Raw genomic sequence first — 26,034 nt, 5'->3', positions numbered from 1 at the left:
GTGGTGATTAGCAAAGAACTCACCCCGAGCAGTCAGAGAAAAAAATGGCCGTGCGTCTCGCTTCTGCTACCAAAAGTAATGTTTTTGGCTGCTATTTTACTCAGCTTGTGTGACATATACTAAAACAATTTATTATTCCCCTCAGTGTCGGTTAAAGTGGTTGATATTTTACATGACCTCGCTGCCTCGTGGCTTGGTAAATATCCACCACTATACACCTCCACTTCTGTGAATTAGAATGGTTAAAAAAATATTTTTTCTTTATTAAATTAGATAACAAATGTCATGAATTCAAACAAACATCCCTGGTCACATCAAATCAAACAAAGGACAACAAACTTAAGCCAAGTTCATTTTATTGAACTTTCTTCCACCCTAATTTAGTTTCAAAATTATTTTATTAAATTCTCACCCTGTTCCAATTCACAAACCAGAGATGACCAATAAAACAAGAGACCCCCAATTTAACCCCTTCAGTTGTACGCCAGTGACAACCATAATAAAATATCTCTGGCTATAACATAAAAGCGATATCTCATGACATCATTGAACTGAGAGCTTGCCCTGTATCGAACGATCCACGTACAAAGTTAAAAATTTATCAAGTGATTAATTTGTACAATGTAAGTTTTTGCAAAGTCATAAGTTATTTATGTGAAAAGTTTTCAAGTTCATTACATTAACTATTTGACATAGTAGTCAACTTGTCTATCGACAGTGAAGATCTAAAGATCTTGGAATGACTGAGATAATTCAAAGCATCTCCATATTAACTTAAAACGTTTCTTCCATTATTATAAATGTAGTTACTTTATTTAGAAGATCACCATTTCTTGTTTATAAATAAAAATAAAACCATTTACTTGAAAGGATCCAATTCAAAGGTTTCCTTCTTGCTCATAACATTAGTCTATTTTATTTAATAAGCTCAGCGAGCAGCATACGAAGATGTTTGCAAAGTATGTTTTGACTTGAGTTGTCCACACTTGAGTTAATCCTAGAGGTATACCCCAGTCATAATAGTCTATTTTATATGATAAGTTCAGCAAGTAGCATATGAAGTAGGTTTCGACTTGAATTGTCAAAGCTTGAGTTAGTCCTACACATACACCCCAGGCTGGCATGCCATAAAAATACAAAATATCTAAAGAAGGGCAATATGTGATTCACGGCCATGTTGTGAATGATACAATGAACAAATGTAAAAGCTTCAAGAGTGTCTTTTTTCTTTATCTACTGTAGTAGAGTACTCCATATTCCACTGTTAAATCCAATGTCTTTGTACTTCTCTTGATTTGTAAAGTTATATTGTACATTTCCAGTGGATATGTCTTTTGTCCCATACATTCACAATTGATAACTTTTTTTATGAAGAGTTTGCTGCCCTCCGACTGTTATGCAGCCTTCTTGCCCTCATTAGTCCATGATATGTTGACAGAAATTTATTTCCATGTCCATAGAATTTTGATGAGCTCCAGTCACGACAGTGCTGAGCTGCTAATCGAACTTCTTCGTAATTCTTGGGCGTTCTTCTGTTGTATTGAGGAAGGATTTCACTTGCTTCAGCTGATAATGCCTGTAAACCAAAGCAAAGTAGTTGAAGCACTGAGAAAGCTGTAATTACACCATAAATCGGTAGGCTGTAAAATATGTCAGTCCAGTATGCACTCCCCCCCCCCCCCCCAGCTTCTGAGAAAGGGGCTGGAGAGAGTGCAAGGAGACTTTGGAAAGACACAAGGAATTAACAAAAAAAACAATAATGAGCAGCACTAATGAATTATTACCTAAAAGTCACCATAAACAGAAATAACTTTAACTGCAAGCAATCATTCAATTAGTGAATGAACAGAACCAATAACACAGAACAGATTATTTTCACCTATCCAGACATAAACTAAGAAAAAATATAATCAACCAGCATACCTTTAACCAGATCACAGCATCTGTACCAAAACCTTCCATAGAGTAAAGCTGTAAATCTCCATCAAAATATCTGGCATATAATCTTGATAATGGGAGCCCGTATCCATAACCAGCCTGCAGACAAATAATCATGCCATTGTTATCACAGATTTACCGTATGTGAAGAATTTTGATTGGCACAGAAAACCTGAAATTCATTTTTGTCTATTTGGCTAGCAATGTTTGCTTGTTGGCAACTAAATCATACTTTTGTCAGTGGTTGAAAGTGAACTAAAATTACTTGCATGCTGCCCTAAAACCATGAAACTGTCACTGTACAGTCATTATTCTTGTACACACCATGTGGAAAACAAATGACTGTGCAGCATTGACAGAAAGTAAGGCAAGAAGATTGCAAGTCAAATTAAGTAATGAGTATTCTAAACAGTTTATCAGTTGTTCCTACATGAAAAAGCATTGGTGAGAAGTAAAAATACTATCTTTCTTCTTACCATAGGGGCTGCAGACCCACTCCTCAGTGGTTCTGGGGCTGAAGTATAGTGGTACTCAAAAACCTGGTCAATTTTACTCTTTGGTATTCCACCTCCTTGATCAGAAATCTAAAATAATAAGAAAGAAAGAGAACTAAGCTTAAAAACAATAAACAAAACCTTTGTGCTTGTTAAAAGAGTTTTTGGCGTTGATTGGCTCAAGGTCCAACCCATGGCCACCACAGTGAACATGGTTGTAAATGTTACTAACATTGTCTATTTGTTCAGTTTTGACTAAAATCATGTCAGGTTTAATACCCAGTTATATCATGTTTCAGTGCATGTGTTCATGCTTAGATGCAAACGACGTTACATGGATCCGTAGCTTGTAGCATGAATTAGGCCATTTTAAAGAGCCAATCTTGTATAAGGAGTGCAGCTAACCTAATGGATTTACACATAAATTAAGCTACCAAGACACAGTTCCATAAATTTATAAAGATGTGAAAGATGTGACAAACATCAGGTGTATACCTTGACTGTCAAGTCCTGTCTCCCTTTGGTTATCAATATTTTTAAAGGAGGAATGTCAACACTGCTACCATGCTGCTCCACAACTGCTCGCATGGAATTCTAAGAGAACAATGAATATTAAATTAAAACATACCAGTAAGCTGGACTGTTAGAAAGTTCAGTTCAGTATTATTCGTTAATCAGTTTTGTAAATTGAAAGGAAAGTAACTAACAAGTTTAGGCAAAATCTTTTGAAGTGGTTAGCCACAAAAGCAAAATGCTGGGCGTGCCAGACTGGAACTACAGCAGACATTCAGTTTTGTTAGAGTTCTCACTTTACCAAAGAACGTCTTACTGGTTTTCTGTCATTATAAATGTAAACCACTAGCAGGTAAGTTAGCTTCACTTATACAACATGCTAAAGACATACCTTGAGTAATTCAAAAAGCATGTGATACAAATGCCCAGGAACATAGGCCATTTGAACTGGCTTTTTGGGATCATAGGCTACAAAGAAAAAAAGATAGATATTTTGAAAATGACTGTTAGAGTCCCCTGGCCTGACTACATTTACAGTAAGTAAGACTATGTGCTAACTCTCCTTTGTGGATAAAAATTTCCAGACTCGCAAATAGGATACTGGATCCATCAGATGGGGAAAGAATAAATGAAAAAACTTTTGTGACAATTAAATTGTCACAAACGTTTGCATCTGTACTCTAATCCTGCCTTGTTTTTTTGTATTGTCTGTTGTTGTTTTTGTGTTTCTTTTTCAGTAATAATGCAGATGTAACAAGGCACCGGTAGATTGATGGATCGTTTTATTGTTATTTGACATTTTTCAAGGGGTTGACAAGCTACCTTGACTGAAAAAGGGTATTTTTGTAAATTTGATTCTTTTACCCAAAAGTCTGTCAACAATCAACAGGTTCAAAAAGAGCTAAGAAAAGAAATGAGTTTGAATGACAATAACTCACCATTTAACTCAGAAATTTCCACTTCTGGAGAAGCACAGTAAAACTGTTCACATAGGTAAGCAGCATTATTTACAGCATCTGAAAAATAAACAATAACAAGGAACAGTGATTAATCGTCAATAATTATTCATAAATGTTCAATTATCAAACAATTCACCATTATTTTTTTTGTTGCTGGTGATGTGGTTAAAACATTTATGCAAAGAATGGATATTATTTGTATATGAAATAACATTATTATCACCTTCTACAACTGAAGCAACATGGCACATTGGGTCAAAACAACCAATGAAATTACTCTTAGAGCTTCTGGCATCCTGACCAAATAACATCACTAGTAAAAAACACACAAAAATAAATCAGAAGTTGTATGCTTTCAAGTACAAAATAACTAATCTTGTTTTAACAGAAAGATCAAACTACAATCCTCGACAAAAGTCTTCGGACACCCAACCGATAAGACGACAAATTGACATGGTATTAACCTCTCCCTCCCCACCCCTGTCGATGTCGATCGCTATTCATCCAACTGTGCAACAAAATTTTCACATTTTTGTTTTAGGGGGGAGGGGGCTGGAAACTTGAACAATGAGTTTTTAGCCCAAGAGGATTTGTCACTTGGCACTATTACCTTAGGTGTGAAGGACTTCTGTAGGATTGTAGTCCAAGCACTTGAGGCCATTTTAATTTATTACCAAATGGCAACCTTAAAAAGCTGGCAGGTCACAAGTTAAGCAGTTCATCTGTCAGCCCATGGTGTAAGGTTAGTGTGGCAGGGTGTGTTTATACATTTACCATCTGTACTTTTTTTTTTTACAAAAATTCATACATTGTCAAGTGGACAGTAACAACAAAAAAATACTTTGTAAGGGATTAAAAAGAAAAATTTGACAACCATTAGGTGTACTTACAATGCTGGGTGATTAGCATTCGTATACTTATACGATTCATGTAGAAACGATCTGTTGGAAAATGAGAAAAAACCATTCAGACATACATGTAAGCAATAAATAAATTGGTCACAAAGCTTATGAAAAGACTACTTTTAAACATCACTTGGATTTAAATTTAAGGACGTTCGCGCTAATTGTTTATGCGCATCCTTACTGCGCACATAATTCATGTTGCAACGTCACGCCACGTCATGCACGAGCACGCGCGCTGAAGAAATTTTTCATAATCAGGGTAGTTTTCCACACGCTTTATCTCTGAAACGAAGTTGGTGACCCCCCACTTTTTTTTGCATTTCCGACACAAGTAACATATTATCTGACTGCTGTAAAAATTTTAAAAAATCTATCGACTAAAAATTTTTGGCGCAAACGTCCTTAAATATAGTTTTAAAACCACAGAACTCAATCTTATCCTGTATATATTTTATTTCCCAATTCAGCAAGTATATAACTGTCTGCAATTAGAAACTTACTATGAAAACAAAGATTTTTTTTAATGGAATAATTCCTTTAAACACTATTAGTGAAATAAAGTTACCTAAAAAATACTCTATTGATGGATGAAAGGCATCATCACCCTCCTTGTCCCGCAGTTCCATGATGCCCTAAATCAGGAGAAAATCGGTTATGAAAGAAATCAGTGCCACAAATTAACAAGAAAGATAAAGACTAAAAGTCACCTACAACCTTGAAACACCACTCAGTTTGTACAATCCAGGGCCCAGTTGTTTAAAGGGTGGATAATGCTATCCACCAGATTAAAATCACTGTTGGTAAAAGAAACTATGCTATTCACTGCATCGTGATTTATCCTGTGCATAGCATTATCCATCCTTTTAATGACCAGGACCAGTTGACCAATAGAACAAGCATATAACAACATTGCAAAGGAATGTGGGATGCAGTGTCTCAAGGCATATCAACAAAGATTGTAGCTTTATGGTTAGGATAATAAAACGTCAAAAAATAAATTTTGTAGTGTGTTATTACTTTACCTGAGCCATAGTCTCAACAACATTGTCATGACGCTGTTTAATGTACATCAAACTTTGGGTGAATCTGATAAAATAAAATAGATTCACATTAACATCTATATATCCCTGTCATTCATAAGGCCAACATCCATCTCTCCTCACAGTTTGATTACAAAAAAAGGTGAAAACTTATGTTCTTGCATCTGGGGTTGGTGATAAATTCCACTTTTTTACATGTAGATTTTTTAGCTGAAAGGTACCCAAACCATTTGAAAAACTAATGCAAGGATGTCAGAATTAGGCCTATCAGGTATATGTGGCAAAGATGATGTAGATTTTTACGAACAAAAGTTACCTATTTGTTACTTCATCTGTTTCTTCCTCATCTTGAAACTCTATCAACTCACTAAAACTTTGAACATACCTGAAACAACAGGAACACAAGCTTGACATTAAAATGAGATAAAAAACTTGGCTGTTTTTTAATTAACTACTGGGGTTCTAATGTAGACAACACAAATTATCCAAATTATCATATATAACTAACATATAAAAGGCCTTTCATTATGAGCACAGACAAAACATCAAATGACTGCTGTGTTTCAGCTCCTACTAAGTAAACGTTCTTTTCTAAAGGTCATTTAATGAAAATAGAACTGAAACTAGGGAGAAAGTAAAATGTGAAATGTGTAGTTCCATAAATTATCCATACCTCCCTCACAGAAGGGATTTTTCCTAAGACCCCCCACCCCCTCTGGAAATTCAAATTAGATTTCATACATTTCCTTAAACTTTTTGGCCTTTGAGACCCCTCCCACCCCCAGGAATTTCCAATCCCTTCTGTGGAGGGGGGGGGGAGGAGTATGAACATTTTCTGGAACCACACAATATGGTAAAATTCCACTTATAATTTCTGGGGTTATACAACTTTGTAAGGGGTATTGGATGGGGTTTTAAACAGAAGGGCTTATATCCATGAGGCTTATAAGCATGATAAAGGTACACACTTTTAATCTACAACCACAATTCAAAATGTGACAAGAATGATAGAGGTAACCTGGGATTTGGATTAGCATACCAACTGACAACGTAAGAAACAATGGCTCTACAAGTAGTCGCTTTAGGCTACAGGAAACACACTCACCAACTTCTAACAAGCTCAACAGATGGCATTTTCAGCAAGTTCTTAGGAAGAAGATCGATCTCACGGATAATGTGTGCAAGCCGCACAGGTAATTCATGTCGACCAAACTGAAAAGATTCCACTGGCTTTGCAGTCTTGCCTGTGATAGGAAAAGACATCAGATGTTTACTCTCACTGGTACTTTACAAAAAGCAAGTAGATTCAAGTCACTATAAAATACTAAAAATATTCGTTATTAGAATGTAACAATGAACCTCTTATGCATTTTTTTCTGTATGATGTCTTGATTAATATAAAACATATGTAAATCCAAAGTTAAAGTTACATCTCAAGATTGAGACAGTTACACTTCTCCAAGCACAATATTTTTACTGATGTTTGATTTATGCCGACAAAGGTGATTCTAGAAAAAATTTGTACTGGCTTGCATGCAAAATTATGATACTGGCAAAATGATTATATTACTGAACTAAGTATTAAGATTGTAAAAATTAATGACAAATTCAAAACACCGCCTGTATCTAAGCATCACAGACAATATAATATCGACCTCCAGTGAGTTTCCTAAGTACAATATTTAACAAAATATATATTTTGCTAAAACGGATTTTAAGGGAAGACACAATAACTCAGACAGGAACTTTAAATGGTGTGTCACTTATTGCACTTAAATGTTAAGGGCCATTTCTCAGGGAAAACTACAAACTTTTTAAAATAACATCTGAGTTTCAAAACAAGGAGGACCTTCACATAACAGCAATATCATTCTGTCAAAAGTTATTGACTTTTGAAAAGGCAGAATTTGTGTAACTTAGGAAAAAAACACAAGCAACATTTTCTACGAATCCTCTTTCTTAAGGAGCTTGTTTATTTTGGCATTTAAAGATTAAAACCTGTTTTACAAGAACACATCATAAATAACCCACATTGTTTTTACTGAAATTTTAATGACGTTTACAGAGATGCCAAAACCAAGCCAAGAATTCGGTTCAAAGGACTACCATTTGTAATACAAACATAGTTAAAACATGACTAAAAAATACTGCTAGTAATATATCAACATATTGAACTTTGGCCCAAAAATTAAAACATAGCAGCATAGAAAATAGAAAGAGACGTCTTCAAGCAATGACAGTAACCACGGTTGACAACAAAAACTGAAATACTGAGGGTTTGATTCATTTACTATACACTCATAACGTAAAACAGGATCAAAGCCACGACTCAAAACTTCTGACTATCACATGATTCACAAAAACAGCGTCAACGGATGTGTTTACAAATATTTACAGGAATTGGGGGCGTTTTGGGGGCGCTGCCTGCTACGTCACCATAGTTAGAATGAACTTGAGAGAGGCGAAACACGACTCCAGATAAACAAGCTTTAGCTTCGTCGATTATTTTACTGCAGGGGAAAATTCGAATGTTCCATAGTTGGTTTTAAACACAATAAACAGCACAAACACTGTTTGCCTTTTTTTTGCCCAAAGCTAAGACTAAGGAAATTTACACGCGCTTGTGCGCGCGAAATATTAACGAACGGCCTTGAAAAGATCACGCGTTGATGAAAGTCAAGCGGATTTTGTGCGGACGGCAATATACCATTACAGAAGAGAACTAGGGCCGTAAAAATTGGCCGAGTGACAAAATAACTTTAACCGTAGCAGCAGAAAAGGAAATCATTGCTTGGGTGATGCAATTAACATATTTTTGCCTTGTTTCAATTCACTGTTCAATTCTTTGCCGACCGACACGAAAGCAACTTGCATAAGCTAGCTGTCGCTTGCGTACGATTTTTAAACGAAAACAGCGAAATCTAATATCTTAGCACAATATCCCTGTTCGTCACGGCACAGTGAAAATACTTGTCATTGAAAGAAAACTCGTAAAACTACTCACCAAAGGTTGTGAATTGCTCAATCGACAAGCAAGACTGTTGGTAACGACTGAATCGCTGAATGAGCTTGGCGACGTCTTCAAACAAGACTCTTGTGATCCGCATACTGATATATACACTTATCTCCTCGGAATAAAACTCTTTTTCCTGCTTTGTTTCATGTAGATTCTCTTCGTTAAGACACTATTCTACTTCTTCTGCAGATTTCTTCTAATCTTCTAACCATAGTGAACCTTGTCCTCTAAAAATAATCAATGGAGGTCTACTCTGGCGCGACGGAAATGTCACATGATTTGCTTTAACCAATCAGAGTTTGAGTGTTGCTCCATGAGCCAAGTCACGTCTTGTTCGCGCTTTTTTTTAGAACAGGGGAGGGGTGGTAGGCTGATTTGCGCCCAAAATAGAAAAGGGTCAGATATAAGACGTCGAAAAAAGTTAGGCTGCGAAAACCTTGTCGAATTTTCAAAGGAAAAGAGATAATCGACGATATATTCATATATTTTCTGAGAATTTTAAATATAAAACATCTATAATTGATTTGCAAACCAAGTCGAATATGATTACGTTACTGGCCGGTAAATCCCGTTTGTCTGGAATTTTCCTTAGCTATTCTTCCTTTGTGCAGCAATGCGTGCAGCATAACTTGAGCGGAACCAACAGGCGGCGAAAAAAGAGCACCAACCGTTGCACAGGATGTCAAAAATAGCTGTGTTTGGGAAACTATTTTAGGGTCGAGAGGAAACCCGAGGTATTCGGTGAAGTGTGTTTTTTAGCAGGAATCATGCAGGCATCGGTTGTTTTCACAATATGACAATGGTCCACGCGTTGTCCACAGAGGGTTTGCTTACATGAGCAACACTCATAACATAGAGATTTTTTCAGCGCTAGAAAGAAAAAAGTGACCGACTTTAAAGGCCGTTACACGAGGCAATTTTCCTTGCAACTTTCCTTGCAACGCAACGATGACCACTGAAAACACTGCAAGTTGCAAAGAGCGGTGTCAAACGCCTGGAATTTTCTTTTCTTTTTTCCCGTTCTTTTTTTTTTCAACTTGCATCTCGTTCCCTGGAAATGACGGAAATGCTTATCTTGAAAATTCCCGCGAACGAAGAACGCACTCTGATTTGCTAATTCTAATAAAATTGCGTTGCAAGATGCAAATGACATGTCACAACGTTGCGTAAAGTAGAGATTGTTCTAGTTTTTTTTTTTTGCTACTCACAATGCAACATTGTGTGCATAGCAGGTAGCAAAAATAGGTTGTTTAGGCCGTGGCAAACGAGAACACATGTTGCAGGCACAAACGTTCCCCTGTTTGCGCCGGGTGTTTGCGCCCCGCGTCTCGACGCGTCGCTTATAAACTGCGCTCTCAGTACCGTAATCTTCCAGGAAAAACTGAGTAGAACGCCCCGGTTATCTTTCTCTGCGTCAGGGCTATAACTTAATATAAGTACACAGGCTTTTATTCGAGAGGTTATTTCCGAAGAATTCCCGGGTCTTCTCGCTTCTGCTGAGATAATAGGAGGCCTATTTTCGTGGGAGAGGGAGCGGCTTATTTTGGAATTTTACGTTATCCCAAAGAAGAAAAAACTCTCTATTAAAGGTACGATAATATAATATGAAATGGAAAAAATAAGTTTTATTTAAATGGCGAAAACTACACCAGCTACAGCAAGTTAAAGAAAATAGCTCAAGCATATAAGTGCCTAGTTGGGCGAAAATCGCTAAATTAAATACTCGCTAAAATTTGTCTCGGTCAAATTTGATACGCGTAAAATTCAAGTACCCTAACCCCCTCTCACCCCTAAGGACTAAAAACATAGTCGACTTGAAAAATGCTTTTCAACACGGATGCCGGTAAATTGGTTCTTTGTGGCAATGTAAATGTTCGTTCAATTTCAAGTGAGTTTGTTCTTTTACTGAACGTTTATTTCCATTGTAGCTATATGTTCATTAAAAACTGGTTTACACGATAACACTTATTTTCTAAACTTTTTGGAAGGCCGTAGTACTGCCTCTTCACTGAGTCCGAATCGATTTCTTTCATTGGAGACTGGTAACAAGTCCGTTTTCGGTTATCTTCGGAAAGCTTTCGGTGTCACTCGTATTTTCATCGAGTGACGTAATTTGTGAACCCATTTATTTTGGTCATCGCGAATAGACACCTTGAAGAACTCTGTATTTACCTAAAATGTAGCTGTTTCGTGCTTACAAATGGCTGTTTTAGTTAACACATTCTCAAAGCATGCTACGGACGTCACATCGTGTAGTTTTTCGCCGAACAGCAAAGTTTTAGCTTCAAGTTCTGGCGACAAAACCGTACGACTGTGGAACATTGAAGATGGAAGTGAAGTCTCGATATCACCTTTACTTGGACATACGTATGGTGTAAATTCTTGCCGTTTTTCGCCTTTTGGAACTTTACTAGCTACGGCCTCGACGGACTGTAACGTTCACCTGTGGGATGTCAACACAGGGTCTGTGATCGCAGTTCTTCAGGGACACAAAAGCGGCGTTCGTGTTTGCCGCTTTTCACCGAACTCTCGGTTTCTCTTGACCGGCTCCGCGGATGAAACGTTTTGTATTTGGGATGTCTCTTCTAAAAAGCTAATCAGATGCGTGGAAAGACTAGAAAGCAGTGTGGCGACTTGTTGTTTTACGCCAGATAGCTTGCATATAATAACTGGAACAAGTATGGGAGATTTGTGTATCTGGGATGCACAGAGTGGAAAGATGATGAAGTTTTATGCTGAAGGCCATGATATGGGGGTTGCAGATTGTTGTTTTTCGCCAACTTTTGGATCAGCCAGTAAGTTCCATTCAATGTTCCTTAATTTGTGGTAACTGGTGTTTTCAAAAGGTCAATTCTTGGCTATTCTTTATAGACCTAAAGAATTATTAAGCTTAACTTATACAAATTTATAAATTTATTACAGATTTGTGCATATTAGTTTTGTCTAGAGCTGGTAGTGAAATTATTCTGTTGGAAAAGTTCATTGTAAATGGCCAAAACATAGATTTTGTTGTAAAGCACACTTGTCGGTTGGAAACTTCCACGAACATCTGTCCGAAGAATTAATTCAAGATGTGAAAGGGAATTTATCCACCATGTTTATATGTCATGGTACATGTCCTTATATATATATAGACTACTTCTCTTGATAGTAAGTTGGTTATTTATTAATGGTGTGTTTTACAAACTCTGAGATAAGACTGCTTATAAAAAAATTCACATAACAGAGCAGCTGGTAATATTTTCATGTGGCCATTGTTCCAACAAACCCAGGATGCTTCTTTATAATTATACAATTTTTTTGTAGCCAACACACACCTGATCATAAAAATCCATCTTTTTCACATACAAAGTCGTAATTACGTATTCACTATATATCACTTCTCACCATACTTCTTCCTAAAGGTTGTTCTCCAATGCAGGTGCAATATCGTGATATTTATAATAATGTTATGTTGATTTGTCCAAGACAATTCACATCATACTGAGTCATTTCAGGTTTCACTTTCGTCTAACTAAAATTTTTGTGGCCGGTAGCAGGTATACGAATCAAACATAGCAATATCCAGACTGTATGTTTTCTTGACTTCTTGCTTACTAAAGTCATCTAAACTGGCTGATATTGCATCCCATAATGAGATGCAAAGAGTGTTGTTTATTTACCGGTATATTGAATTTTAAAAGCTGACCTTCAAGTCTCAAATGCTTGGAACTTTGTATTAGAGTCTAAATTTTTTATCATGCTTTATAGATGTTATAGTGTTTGCATTAACATTCTATAGTGGAATCCCCATTTTTGAACCTCCCAGCGAAACAAAACTTTTGAGAAATCGGGATGTTTGAGAAATCCGGGGTAAAATTGCAATGTTTGATGAAGGAAATGAAACCGCTTGTGGTCCAAGTTATCAGGAGGTTTGAGAAATCGGGGGTTTGAGAACCAGGATTCTACTGTATGTACTCAGAATGAAAAAGGTTTAAGTAACCCTGATGGAGAGAAGTCTGGGTTCAAGCCTGTCCAGGATCGTCACATTCTTGTCCCCAGAGCTGCTTGTCCCTCTTAGCTGGCTGAGCCTGGTGCATTAGAAACAAGTGGCTCTGTAGAAACATGATTTGACAAGCGACTCAGGGAATGAGAATGGGATTTTGGATGGGATCAGGGGCGGATCCAGGATTTCAAAAGGGGGGGTGGATGGCAGACCATAAGGGCCTAACCCTAACCCTAAGTGGCGGCAGACGGCGAAACGTGGCGTAACAATAACCAGACATGAGCGAGAGCTAATTTTTCTGTCTTTATTTATTTTCTATTTCAAATAAAGTGACATTTCGAATTTTTTTTACTGAAAAATGGGGGGGTGGATATCCACCCTATCCACCCCCCCTGTATCCGCCCCTGGGGATGTTGTGTCCTCGAGCAGAACACAGCTCTCACAATACCTCTCTCCACCTAGGAGTATAAATGTGAAAAGTCAGGGTAACCCCAGTTAATGCTAGGGTGTGATTTGTGACAGTTTTAGAGAATAGCCATACTCCCCCATGGAAGGTCATTAGAAATTCTGAGGGAGTGGGGAGTTCCGAGTGGAATTTCTAGAGGGGTGGCAAGGGGGGGCTCAAACCAAAAACCTTCCATGGGAGGGGTATGGGTATTTTTTGGAACAACACAATAGACTTGTTATCATCCCTTACAGGGGAAGTACATGTAGCAATAGTCACTTCTTATGTGACAGAGTAAGGCCAAAGTAAAATGCTAGCAATGACAAGCCATTCAACCACTCTTATCCTCTTTGACTGATACAAATGTTACAATCCTCGGTTAAAAGACCAACTGCAGAAAGTGTATTGCTATAGCCTGCAACGAAAATACTTTCTCCAATTGGACAAGAACATGTATTGTGATTACCGGGTAATTTAACTCCCTTGGTTAACAAAACTCTATACTATTGATCCCATTGGATCTATCGGTAGATCTAATCCAGAGGTTGTGGGTTCAAATCCCACCGGGGTCAAGAATTTTCTTTGCCCCATGGGAACCCTCTCAAATTTTCTTTAAAAGGGTCTGCAGTATTGCCTACTACTGGCACTCAAATTTAATGTCCTTTTTACATGGGTGCCATGTGGTTCTCTCTATATCTACCGTAATGATTCGATTTAGCGCCCTCCTTCCAATAAGCGCCCCCTTCCGAAAAACCGCCCCCCTTCGAATGTGTTTTTGTAAATAAGCGCCCCTATTCCAATAAGCGCCCCCATTCTAACAAGCATCCCCATGCCCCATTCTTAAAAGTGCCCCTATTGTAATAAGCACCCCCTATTGCGGATAACTGCCCCTACTGAAGTCATCGACGTCGAATAGATAAACGAATGATGAACCGTACCGTACATGTATATATTTACTGCTAAAATGAACAATCCTTTTAAAAGTAGCTGAACTTTCAACAATTTGCTAATATTTATAAAAGTTTTGTTTTGAACATTTGGTTGTTTCTCGAAAAATTAAATAAGCGCCCTGTCCCGAATAAGTGCCCTGCCTCGAATAAGCGCCCTCCCTTGAGGTGCCAAAAGTAAATTAGCGCCCCGGGCGCTAAATCGATTGATTACGGTCAATGAGATTTTTTAAATTCATTTTAATTCCATGGTGCGCTAAATTAATTATATAATTCATGTACTATGGTACAAAGTTTTTTTATGTCTCATTATTCACTAACTTTTAACACAAGCTAACACGAAAGAAATGTATAAGTGTCAGTAAAGAGTCATCGAGTTAACAGTTTAATCAATTAGAACTGAAACATGATATTGAATTGAAAATTGTCTGTTATGTTGCAGTTAATTTTTATTACTTGAATGTAAATTTCTCTGTCAAATTTTCTCTTCAGTAAACTCTTTTCACTTTATTTGCAATCTGCTGTATTTATTTACTAAATATATACATTATCCTGTAAGTTTAACTATAATACAGAAATTATAATCATAAACATTCTTGGAAATGCATTTTTCTTTCCATAACAAAAGAATATTATTGTTGTAATTGTTAAGCCTTAATAAACATTTTAAAATTTAATTTGATTGATGGCAAATTTTTCTTTGGTTTGTGATTAACCGCTGTTATAATATTACAGTTACGGCACTCAAAAACATGTCTTAATGACTTAAGATATATCTTAAATCACTTGAGATATAAACTTTGATGATTGTACATTATTTAAAATCATTCTTTCGTCTGCTCATTTTACTAACAATGTCAATAAAGTCTCTTTTAATTCTTCTTACAGTACTGAATATGGAGTCACCATTTACGACTCAAGTTGTGTTCAATCATCTTGGTCTTGACTCAGACTGTAAGCTTAATATATAATGCTACACTATGTGAATATAAACTTTCGTAAAACAGAACAATACATACTTTTCCGGCAGTTAAAGAGTTTAAAGATAATAATAACTGTGGCAGTGGGTGAGGTAATGTTTTCTAGTAGCACACATTTAGGAGACATAATTATTCCCCTTGTTTGTTTCTTCAATTTCAGACATTCAGCTGTGCTGAAGACAGATTTCTGACTAATTTCCATTTTGGTCTGGCAAAACAAAAAAATGTACATACCGTAAGAAAATATGACAATATGGGACAAAGAAAAATTCTGTGTCCCTGACAGAATTGAACCCATGGCCTCCCAGATACCAGTTGGGCACCACAAGTCTCCTAGCTCAGTTGGTTAGAGTGCCCAACCATCTCTCATTTATGACAAAACGTGCATCTCTGGCATTAAAATTATACTGATGATAAACATTGCCTGGACAGTATGGCCGATCGGGGTATTTTGTCAGACATGAATAAATTTGTTTAGTGCATGTCTGATGACCATCTGTTATAATATGTAGCTTTTTTTACAAGCTGTTGAAATCAGCCCATTAAATATTGAGGTCATTTTTGAAAAAAATCGTCTAAAAATTCTGAAATTCTACTTGGTTTCTTGGATTGTGGTGATAAATTATTGCTCTTTGCAAGGTTGGCCTTTACCTTAGTCCCATTTTCTGACTCTTTTGTTATTATTCATTAAGGAGGCCCTGCCAGGGTAAATTCCGACAAGTGACACGGCCCAGAAAGTAGCGACAGCACATAAAATAAAATTGCGACAAACGACAACCCTTTTAGTTCAACTACTGACAGCATTGTGAAATGCGATAAAACAGCAACACGGGACATTTTTAAATTTAGGCCAGGGACACGGGATCCCCCCCCCCCCTGGCAGGGCCTCATTAAGTTATTCACTAAACATACATTAGTTTGTTTGTTCTGACCTTTGAACTTTAACTGATCAACATCAAATATCTTTTTTAAAAAATCGAGCTGCATGTGAATGTATTATTAGGGATAAACTGGGTGATAATGTCATGATGTGTGAGCAAATTGTCAAAACAAACATTAAAAAATGAAATGGTTAACAATGAAAACATCCTCGGAGACCCAGGGGCAGCAATTCAGGGTTATGTTCAATCTTGGACCCTGTATAATATGCTTGTATATTATATTACTTATTTAAATATTTAGTCATGTGAGCAATAATATTTAATTAAACATAGGTAAGCTGTATTAAAAAAATGTGTTCTTGCAGACCCTGCTTTTCAAGACACAAGTGGTGGTGCTCCATGCTTCATGCTAGCTACTGGTGGAAATGATAACCTTGTTAAGCTTTGGGATGTTTTCACTGCTTCAGGTATTAATATGTATCATATCTTCCTTCCTTTAGGGAGGCGCGGTGGCCTAATGGTTAGCGCGCTCGACTCTGAGTCGAATGGCCCGGGTTCGAGGCCCGGCCGGGGCGCTGCGTTGTGTTCTTGGGCAAGACACTTTGCTCTCACAGTGCCTCTCTCCACCCAGGTGTATAAATGGGTACCGGCGAATTTACTGCTGGGGGGTAACCCTGCGATGGACTAGCATCCCATCCAGGGGGGAGTAGCAATACTCCTAGTCGCTTAATGCTACGGAAACCGGGATAAGCTCCGGCTGTATGGGCCTCATGGCTCGGACACAGACTTAACTTACTTACTATCTTCCTTTAATTCTGCCATGGTCATAACAGTAAGGGAAATTTTGTGATCCGTCAAGTGAAAGCAACACTAGTAATACTGACCCTGGTTGTTCAAAGCAACTGATAGCACAAGTGCTAACCACCAGACAAAAGTAATCATTAATATTATCCATATTAGTGTTAATAAGACAAACTACATTGTCTATGCATTTGATAGTGATTTATCTAGTGAGTATATGTAGTGTTATCTACATGTACCTTTTGAACAACTGGCGCCCAATGTTTTTTTTTTGTGTGTCCTTATTTTAATATTGTTCTTGTTTTAGCATTTTCTGAAGAATGCCATATACGTAAACGTTGTTCATTAAGTGGTCATCAGGGCCCAGTTCATGGAGTGGATATATCTCCAAATGGCAAGATACTAGCATCGGGGTAAGTACAGGTATTGCTCAAAATGTCAGAAAAATATCTGAGTGTACACCAGTTTTCCAGCAAACCCTTCAATAACATTATTACTGGTATTCTGATAGGAAAACAATATTGTATTTTGCAAGTATAATTTGTAAGTTGTGCACAGCAGGTGATCACAAAGACGGACTGATCAAAGAAGACAAAAGTCATACACAAGGTTCTATTTGCCCTAAAAGTAATTTCTGACTCAAAAATTATTTATTCCCATGTCATTCAAATAGTAGGCTGAAACTTCCTTGGAAACAAAACGTTCCATGTATTTCTGTTTTTCCTACTTACTGTAAACTTAATATATAAATTAATCACTACTTGATTGTCTTGACATTTCAGGTCTTCTGACAAGTTAGTTATCCTCTGGGATCCAGTAAGTATAACAACCAGGCTTGAAATTTACATGCTTGCAAACTCGCAAAATAGGAGTATTTTTTGTTTTGTTTTTGTGAGCCAAAAATAAGTCCACTAGCAAGCATTTGCAAGTAATGATTTAACCATTACAATTATGAAATGAAAAACAGGAGGAATATTCAGGGTAAATTTTAGAAAAGAAATGATACTCACACATGCACCAGCAATGTATCAACGCACTTGTTATTCTTGTTCACTGAATGCTCAACAGTCTAAAACAATGTGCAATGTTTTAGAGGCTTTGAATTAATTCCTTGTCCATGTTAAAAATCAGTTTTAACTAACTCAGTGTGGGGAAGTACAAAAAATAAAATCTGCCTGTGAAGGCCTACAATGACCTGAATGAAGTCTAGAGAGCTGATGTTGGAGTAGAATTTTAACCAACAAGAAAATAATTACTTGAAAAAATTGCTTGCCTTTACTTGTTTTTCCAGTGAAAAGAAATTCTACTACAATCAAAGCTCTCTTAACGGACACTCTCGTGAGTGGACAGCTCTAGTTACGGCCACCTTGTTTGAAACCCCGTTTGAACTCCCATACAAACTCTGTATTTTTACATTCTCGTAAGCGGACATTCCCGTAAGCGGCCGCAGACACTTTCACAGATTACGACTTAGACTTTTTCTTTGTTTACAAGCTTCCGTAAGCGGGAGAAAATCCTATAAAAAAACCTCTGTAACTTGTTTTTTATCAATTATCAACTTCACATGGCCGTTCGTCACAATGATTTTACAGTAATAACAGTACCATATTTCAGTGTTTGTTTTGTAGTTATCCACGTCCGTCCAGTTTTTGTTAGCTGGGCAAGCTCCCGTAAGCGGCCATCTATCCCCTACACCTCTAATGGCCACTTACAAGAACCGTTCTCGTAAGTGGCCAGCTCCAGTTACGGACACTTTCTTCGCGTCCCGAGGGTGTCCGCTTACGAGAGCTTCGACTGTAGCAAAAATTTGCTAGTGGGCTAAAAATTAAAAATTAAGGATTGAGCTCTGTAACAAAAGGAGATTGTGACCTTGTACATATATACAGTTGAACCTTGATGAGATGACTTGTGCATGTAGTAACCATGTAAAACTGTCTTCCACAGTTAATGGGAGTATCATTACTTACACTGGGAGGACACACAAGGTATGTGAAATTTATATGCTACTATTTATTTGCCAGTTGGAATACATGTATTTCAAGAGGATTATCAGGTCATGTTTGTAATGTAATGTTGGTGTACGTTGTGGTTAAAAGGATTTGTCTTTGGATTTGAAATCTTTCAAACCAGTTTGATTTTTACTTTTCATCATCTTATTGGCATTTTCATAATCTGGAACAAAGGGAAATAAAAATCAAACTGGTTTAAAAAGATTCAAAAACCGAAAAAAAAAAATTAAACCCCAACATTAATTGAAATTGCCTCCCTTCGGTATACAGTGTATCAGGTTTGCACAGTTTTTGTATCAGATTATGATTGTGTCAAGAATTATAATTCAAATTGTCTCTCCCAGGTATATTACCTGCTGTACTTTTTCTTTGGATGGTAACTGGCTAGCTACAGGATCTAACGACAAAACGGTGAAGTTGTGGAAAGTCTGTCTGAATTCAAGTGGTTAGTAATAGCTTTGAATCATCTTGGTAGTTATAATTTGTTTGAAAGAAATATTGATGCAAGACATCAATAAATTTTGGAACGTTTTAAAAGAAGTCAAGTAGAATATTTCTTTGTAGTCTTCTGAGTCCAGATCTGAAACTACAAGTCCTCAGATCCTGATTGCCACACATATCTATTACCTTCTGACTGTTTTATTATACATAAGACATACCTCCAAGTTGACAATTTCTTTATTTTTATACTTGTCTTCTTGACAATGCCGGTATTGGTACTGTAACGAATTGTGGTCTGTGCAGAAAAGTTTATTAATAATGTTTAGTAGGGATTTAAGGGTTAAGAACACTTGCACTGTTCTAGGCATGTTGTACATACTCTCCTGTCACATTGAAATTTTATTGGGTTTTCCTTGGTGTAAGAAGCTCTGAGATTTTTCTTTGCTTTGGCGCGATTGTTTTCCTGCTCTATATTATTTCGAGGTTGTTTGTTGTCTTGGTCAGTGACATGTTGTCACTAGTGAGTTTAACAGGTTCTTACACTATAGATGAGCCATTTTATCCCATTATCAAAAGCAAAAAGCTCTTGCAGCTCTGGTGCTGATTCATAAACTAACCAAGGGGTAATTTTGTTCTGATTTTTTGAGTTAAGCGATTATTTATCAAACAGACTTCAGATTTTACTAGTGAAAGAAAGAATAAGAATGGTCTGATGTTCATATTGTAGTTCTTAAACAAATCAAATCTCTAGTAAGACGTGTGTTTTGTAGGTTCCATTGGCCTTCAAAGTCATTGAAAATTCGCAAAGCTTTTTGAAAACTCCTTGAAAATAAAATAAAAAACACTTTGCTGATTTACTTGATTGACTGTGTAAGAATGAAAAAATACATTGTAGCCCTTCACAGATGATATTTTTAAGGCATACTGTACTACAACTTAAACAGGTGAGCTGGACCAATCAGGCAGATGTAGTACTTCAAGAGAAACTGTACAGGAGGCCCGGCTGCAGAAACAAGAACCTCAGGTAGCTTTTAATAATAATAATATTATAATAATATAATATTAATGGGTTCATTTAAGTTGGAGTTTGAGCTTCAATGTGTAGTTGCCCAAAACTACATACCAATTCATCAAAACAGGAATTTTGTGTCTTTGTAATTTATGTTATAATGATATTACAAACCAAGTGTTTGAGATAATGGAGTCATACTGTAGATGGGTTGGAGAGACACCCAGCGAGCCACCAAACAGGTATGCAGCAGTTAGGTGTTATTATATACAGGACAACAATTGGGGTAAACTTCAAATACAAGGTTTTTACCTTACATTTTTTTAATCATAAGTGGTAACACACAGCAGAAATGGTTCACTGCAGTTAAAATCAGTTAATTATTTCTATGTGGTCTGTCTTTCCGGGTGTCTTGCCCAATAAGTGCTTTGAAAGTTTAAATTTGCTGTCTTTCATGAACTAAATAAGTTTTACTGTGTTCTTTTGACCTACTGTTTGATGTGTTCATTAGAGTAAATCCACAGTGTGCTAAAAAGTTGCCCTTCAGATGTGTTTACTAGCATGCGAGCAGGCTCATCTCTGGTCAAAACCAAGAGAACGAGTTATTGGGTGAAGTAAGAGAGCAGAGGGCCAGTGAGAAGCTGGCTCCCTGCTGGCTCGCCTCGCTTGCCAACTTGTTCTCGCAGCTTCTCTGCTCGTGCCTGTGACCCAAAGGTAAGCCTGTTCACAGGCCATGTGTTTAAATACCACGTGTACGTTTAACAAAATAATCTTTCCTTATTTTCTTTTCAGGAACCAAAGAAACAGAGAAAGAAACTTGTGACTTGGAGTGTTGAGGATGTTTGCAGCTGGCTAATCTCACTGGATCTTGAACTGTACTGTGAATCATTCCGTCAAAATGCTATTGATGGAGCAGAGTTGTCCCACATGACTGGTGAAGTATTGGCATCAGATCTTGGGATAGGTGAGGAACATCTCAGCCTGTTATAAAATCTCGTTCCGTAGCTCTATGCATTATCTTTAAAACTTTCTTAAAGCCGTATTCCTACAAGCTAGCTATTGAAACTGCTTACCTGTAGGTCAATAGTTTACGTTATTCCCCTTTCATTCCCTGTGTCAAAATTAATGATCATGTCCATCTCTGGATGACCATTCAATTGAAAGAAGAAGTTCTTTTATGTGGTACTGTCAAAATTTTGAATTTAAATCCAGTGGCCAGCATTCAAGCCAAAAAGTATTAAATAAACCCATCAATAAATCAGTTTTATTGATATTCTGTGTTTACTAAAACAGCCACTGGGTTATGCTAAAACAATAAGACTGCATGCTTTTCATTTCTATCGACTATGATAGCTGGCTCGGCACTTTGCCCACTGCCAGCTATCAGCTGATAGAACCTTGAGCGAGCTCGCAGTCGATTTGTTAAATATCCACAGGGTAACTGTTGGGTTCTACATTTGACTGACTTTTAGGTCCAGCTGGTCACCGCAACAAAATCTTGCGAACTATAAAACAAATCAAGAAGGAAGAGCTGGAGGAGGATATTCCTGATGAATTCCTGTGTCCTATAACAAGAGACATCATGTCTGACCCAGTCATTGCAGCAGGTTAGCACATATTCTAGAATAATTTATGAATATTGTTATCAATTTTATTTCTAAAGGAACAAATTTGATTTGCGGAAGTTAAAGTAAACCAGCCCCTTTCTCTCCTTGGGTTAAGGCTACCCTGGGTACCAGAGGATTCTTTTCACACGTGGCAGAATTAGTCGCTTCGACAGCCAAAGGGTGTTGCCATGAGTGGCAAGGCCAAAACTAGAAACCACACATGAAAAGCCTCTGGCACCCAGGCTAGGTCAAGGCACAAAGTCACGTCAAGTCAGTTGAAGTAAATTGCAGCAAACATGTTTTTAAGGTTGAAAAACCTTGAATCACTTTTGATTTTTCCTTGTGGTTATTGTGAATAGTTTGTTGAGGTAGAAGTGTCAGTCACTTCATAATATTTATGACTGGCCCAAAGTTTATTGTTTTTGTAACTATTTAATGGATTCTGTGACCTTTACACTTTTAGTTATTGTCGTTATTTAATATAAATGACTGTCAATCTAAAATCAGTTTTATGTATACTAAGGGTGCCTTTCTTTGGGAAAAATCCAAATCCGGATTCTTGATCCAAAAACGGATTTTGCGTTTCTTTACCTATATCCGAAAACGGATTAATCTTGGATCAATGATCTGAAGAATCCACACTTTGAGTGGATACATCAGATCAATCTGAATCCGGATTTTTAGGATTCATGATCCGTCGTTTCTTTGGGAGGATTCGGACCTGTGCCTACGGAAGTTGTATCCTTTTGAAATTGTCACGAGTGAAATTTGCACATCATTCTTCGCTCTCAGATGCTTTCTCGCCACATTGTGCTTATTGCTAAAGAAGATCTACTTCGACGTGTGGTTTTTGTAAAAAGTTTGTATGATTAAATTATTTTAGCTAGGATACATTCGACGAAAAATAAATTTGTGCTGATATTTTACGTTCTGTGCGAAATGTGTTTACGGGGTTGTCATGGCAAAAAATCCGTTTTCGGATCTTCGTTTCTTTGGGAGCAAAGTATCCGTGTGATCTGAGATCAATGATCCAATTTTGGATTTTCCCAAAGAACGCACCCTAAGTATCAGTTTAGTCATTCAGTGAGTCAGTTGTTCGCTTGATCGGTTCATGGTCCTCAAAGCGGTTAAGGACTCCTCCAGGCCTCTGGGCTCGCGCCAAACGTTTTCAGTGTTGCACACTCTGCAGTACGATAACATTAGGGCTCCACGCAGTAAGACGATGGCGCTCCAGCCTTGAGGGCCAAAATTTGAGGGCTCACAGATTTCGTTCCCCCCCCCCTTTTTTGGAAACGATATTGGAACCCTGTTGGTCGTTTGGTTGGTCGATCTTTCCGTCAGTTGGTTAAATCATTTCGTCAAGCAATCTGTCAAATGGGCCGACAGTCCTTCCTTTTGTTTGTGTGTCAGTTCGTCAGTCCGTTACTCCATCAGCACTCAACAGTCGTTAAATCAGTCGGTCAGTCCGTCAGTAAGATTAGTCAGGTCAGTCAGTCTATGAGTCGCTTGGTTGCATTTTTTTAATCGCATTTTTCTGTCTTACAAGATGGTTACACATATGAACGTGCCTCCATAGACGAATGGCTGACGTCTGGACGGTCAACAAGTCCAATGACAAATGCTCCACTGAAGAATACCACGCTTACTCCGAACAGAATGCTGAATATGCTTATACAAAGACACTTTAGTGGACAAAATATGAACGTTTAGAATACGCATGTACATGTACTAATTAACCAGTGAATAGTAATTTTTTGTGCGGTGTGATTTACTAGTTATATTCGTGACATCCCGTACTTTTCGCTAGTGTGCGAAAAGCGGGCGAACTTCCACCTTTTTGGTATTACATTTGACGACAGCACCTCGCAAGATAACCTCTTTTATTATTCATCCAAAATATTTCTTCATTTCTGATTGGTTTGCAATCCCCGAGAAGTTGGCCACGGTTTTGCGAAACCTCTACGCCGAAGTAAGAACCCACGTCAAAAATGCATTTTGTGTTTTTAGAGCTTGAATTCGGCTTTCGTATGATATGAAGAATTATGCAGATCGAGGAGGGTTTTATCCGCCTCAGCCGATAACACCCTCCTCGATCTGCATAATTCTTCATATCATACTTAACCTCGTCCAATAATTGCTAGTTATTGTAGCCTGCGTAGCTGGCGGGAAAGCACCCACTCGCAAAATCTAGCGAGCTTTGCAGGCTATCTTTATTGTGGCAATTCAGAAATTTCTTATACAGTCCTTGCAGGCATCTCCTAATACGGACACTTTGCTGTGTCCCTTCGGTGTCCGCATTTGAGAGGTTCAACTTTATCTTAGGTCAGTGATAAGTGAAGGATATGTACCGGTGGCAAAGTTATATTCTGAGAGATAATGCTTGAAGTAATCGTCTGAGATTGGCAAGTGTTCTTTTAATGATGTACTGTATATGAAATGATTCATATATGAATATTGTACTTAGGTTTCAGATTGAAACTGGAACATTAACATTGGATCTCTTTGCTTTGTTGTGTTAGTGGTTTATTCCTCAGACTCCTTTGATGTGTATTACATCCCATACATCAGATCATTGGTTTAGACACGTCACGTGGGGTAACATGCTCTCGATCGAGTATATCTAAGGATATCCTTCAATTTTCAAACTTTACGTTTAACTTTTTCACCTAAAACTAATAAGAACTTAATTTTGGAAAAACAATAGCTTTCATCTAGCTTTCAAAATATGCACCGCAGAGATTTGTCCGCCGACATACCTAAGTATTTCTCGAGTCCCTCTTTCTGTCTCTTTTCCCCCCGTTTTGTTGGGGGTGGCCGGAAAATGTCAGGTCTCCATGTTATAAAAGCACCTGCACGATCGGCCATCTGGTTCCTCTTATTCTTGGGAATAGAACGGGCTTACCGATCTATCGTGCATATATCCTAATGCCTTGTTAATATTTAACAAAACAAAAATAACTTGTTATCAAGGAGTAACAACAACTTTTATGAAAAATAATGTAAATATGCATTAAAACCGTTAGCGCTGTTGCAAGTATTTTTTCTTCCGCAATTGTATATAATATTTAATACGAAACCATTATTTGTAAGCATAACTTTAATCCCATAAGTCTTCTTGTCGACGTGCATTTCCTTCCTCTGGTGGAAAGAAGTTGGCGGTCTGGACACTAGTCTCTACAGCCGAGATTGGGTCGTCAATCAACGCAACGTTGCGCGAAGACTCAAATAGCGGTTGCCAAGGAGACCGTTTGGACGCAGACCATTGGTAAAAAAAAATAAAAAATCGCGGAATTATTGTCGCGGACAATCTGTAAAAGTCAGTAACTATAGAAGTGGACACTGTGTGGACTTTCTATATTAGAGGGCAGTTTATGTAAAAGTTGTACCCATCTCTTGAAAAGAACTATGCTCGACATATAACCTTCAATCAAGCCAGTCCTTTTTCTCTGCTCTCGTGATAATGTTAACGTGACCGATGCCTTGTCCACAAGTAGTCCACCATCTTTAATAGTCTTTTAATCCAAGCAACATATACAGCCTTAATGCTTTAACTTAACCTGTCTTTTGTGCCGGAATGTGGAACATTCCCATCAGTCAGTTGTTTACTCTCATCTGGAACAAATAAAATCCATTTTTACCTATTGTGACGCGTGTGACGTGTTATTAGAGAAGTGTTGGTCATGGCCATCTATAGTATTCATTGGGGTTTTGAGAATTGAGAGGGCTGAGGTTTTTCTTTTCTTCTCTATTTATGTGTTGCTATTGTTGTGATTTTTCTTTATCTAGACGGGCGCTTTACATTTATCAGGTCTGGACGCTCAACAACTCGAATTCAGTGGGGAGGCAGTGGGAATCACACTGAACATCGTTGCTATATATGACCATATTTTTTTCATTTTCCGATGGTTTCCAGAAATCAGAAATATCGTATCAACGATAACTGCATACCGTTATGTCGAATTTTTAGTCAAACTTTAGAGCCTGAAGTTTTATCTCTAGCTACAATGGTTTGACTGCCTGCCGGTTGACAAATTGAAAAAGGATTTGGTATTTGAGTAGATCAA

General features: G+C 37.5%; 4 protein-coding genes across 5 annotated transcripts in view; 3 read left to right on the top strand and 1 right to left on the bottom strand.

The window, feature by feature from the left end:
* Positions 1-26,034, top strand: part of LOC144661116 (toxin CrTX-A-like) — a 285,950-nt gene that overhangs the window by 141,040 nt on the left and 118,876 nt on the right. The window lies entirely within an intron of this gene.
* LOC144661103 (uncharacterized) overlaps positions 1-26,034 on the top strand; it is a 249,438-nt gene that overhangs the window by 125,503 nt on the left and 97,901 nt on the right. The window lies entirely within an intron of this gene.
* LOC144659587 (pyruvate dehydrogenase (acetyl-transferring) kinase isozyme 2, mitochondrial-like) lies at positions 340-9,138 on the bottom strand. Its single transcript, XM_078520055.1, has 13 exons — positions 8,854-9,138; positions 6,955-7,093; positions 6,166-6,234; positions 5,832-5,895; positions 5,375-5,441; positions 4,795-4,845; positions 4,128-4,217; positions 3,884-3,961; positions 3,337-3,413; positions 2,928-3,026; positions 2,415-2,522; positions 1,924-2,037; positions 340-1,576 (listed from the first exon to the last, which is right to left on the bottom strand). Exons 1-13 carry the CDS (start codon positions 8,954-8,956, stop codon positions 1,367-1,369), a joined length of 1,269 nt encoding a protein of 422 aa, XP_078376181.1. The 5' UTR covers positions 8,957-9,138; the 3' UTR covers positions 340-1,366.
* Positions 10,973-25,612, top strand: LOC144661102 (WD repeat, SAM and U-box domain-containing protein 1-like). 2 transcript variants are annotated; one of them, XM_078521805.1, is made up of 11 exons: positions 10,973-11,660; positions 15,131-15,196; positions 16,469-16,570; positions 17,212-17,317; positions 17,687-17,720; positions 18,849-18,889; positions 19,258-19,358; positions 20,299-20,378; positions 21,156-21,327; positions 21,836-21,970; positions 23,517-25,612. In XM_078521805.1, the coding sequence occupies exons 1-11, from the start codon at positions 11,066-11,068 to the stop codon at positions 23,678-23,680; spliced, it is 1,596 nt and encodes a 531-aa protein (XP_078377931.1). In that variant the 5' UTR covers positions 10,973-11,065; the 3' UTR covers positions 23,681-25,612. The 2 variants fall into 2 exon arrangements, with proteins under 2 accessions (XP_078377931.1, XP_078377932.1); XM_078521806.1 differs by lacking the exon at positions 15,131-15,196 and having other exon boundaries at positions 10,974-11,660.

This window comes from Oculina patagonica, chromosome 7 (genome assembly GCF_052425735.1).
Source record: "Oculina patagonica isolate OP01 chromosome 7, crgOcupat, whole genome shotgun sequence".
In the NCBI taxonomy this organism is placed as follows: Eukaryota; Metazoa; Cnidaria; class Anthozoa; order Scleractinia; family Oculinidae; genus Oculina; species Oculina patagonica.
The sequence above is the reverse complement of the archived record's forward strand: the minus strand, read 5'-3'. Positions and strand labels throughout refer to the sequence as shown.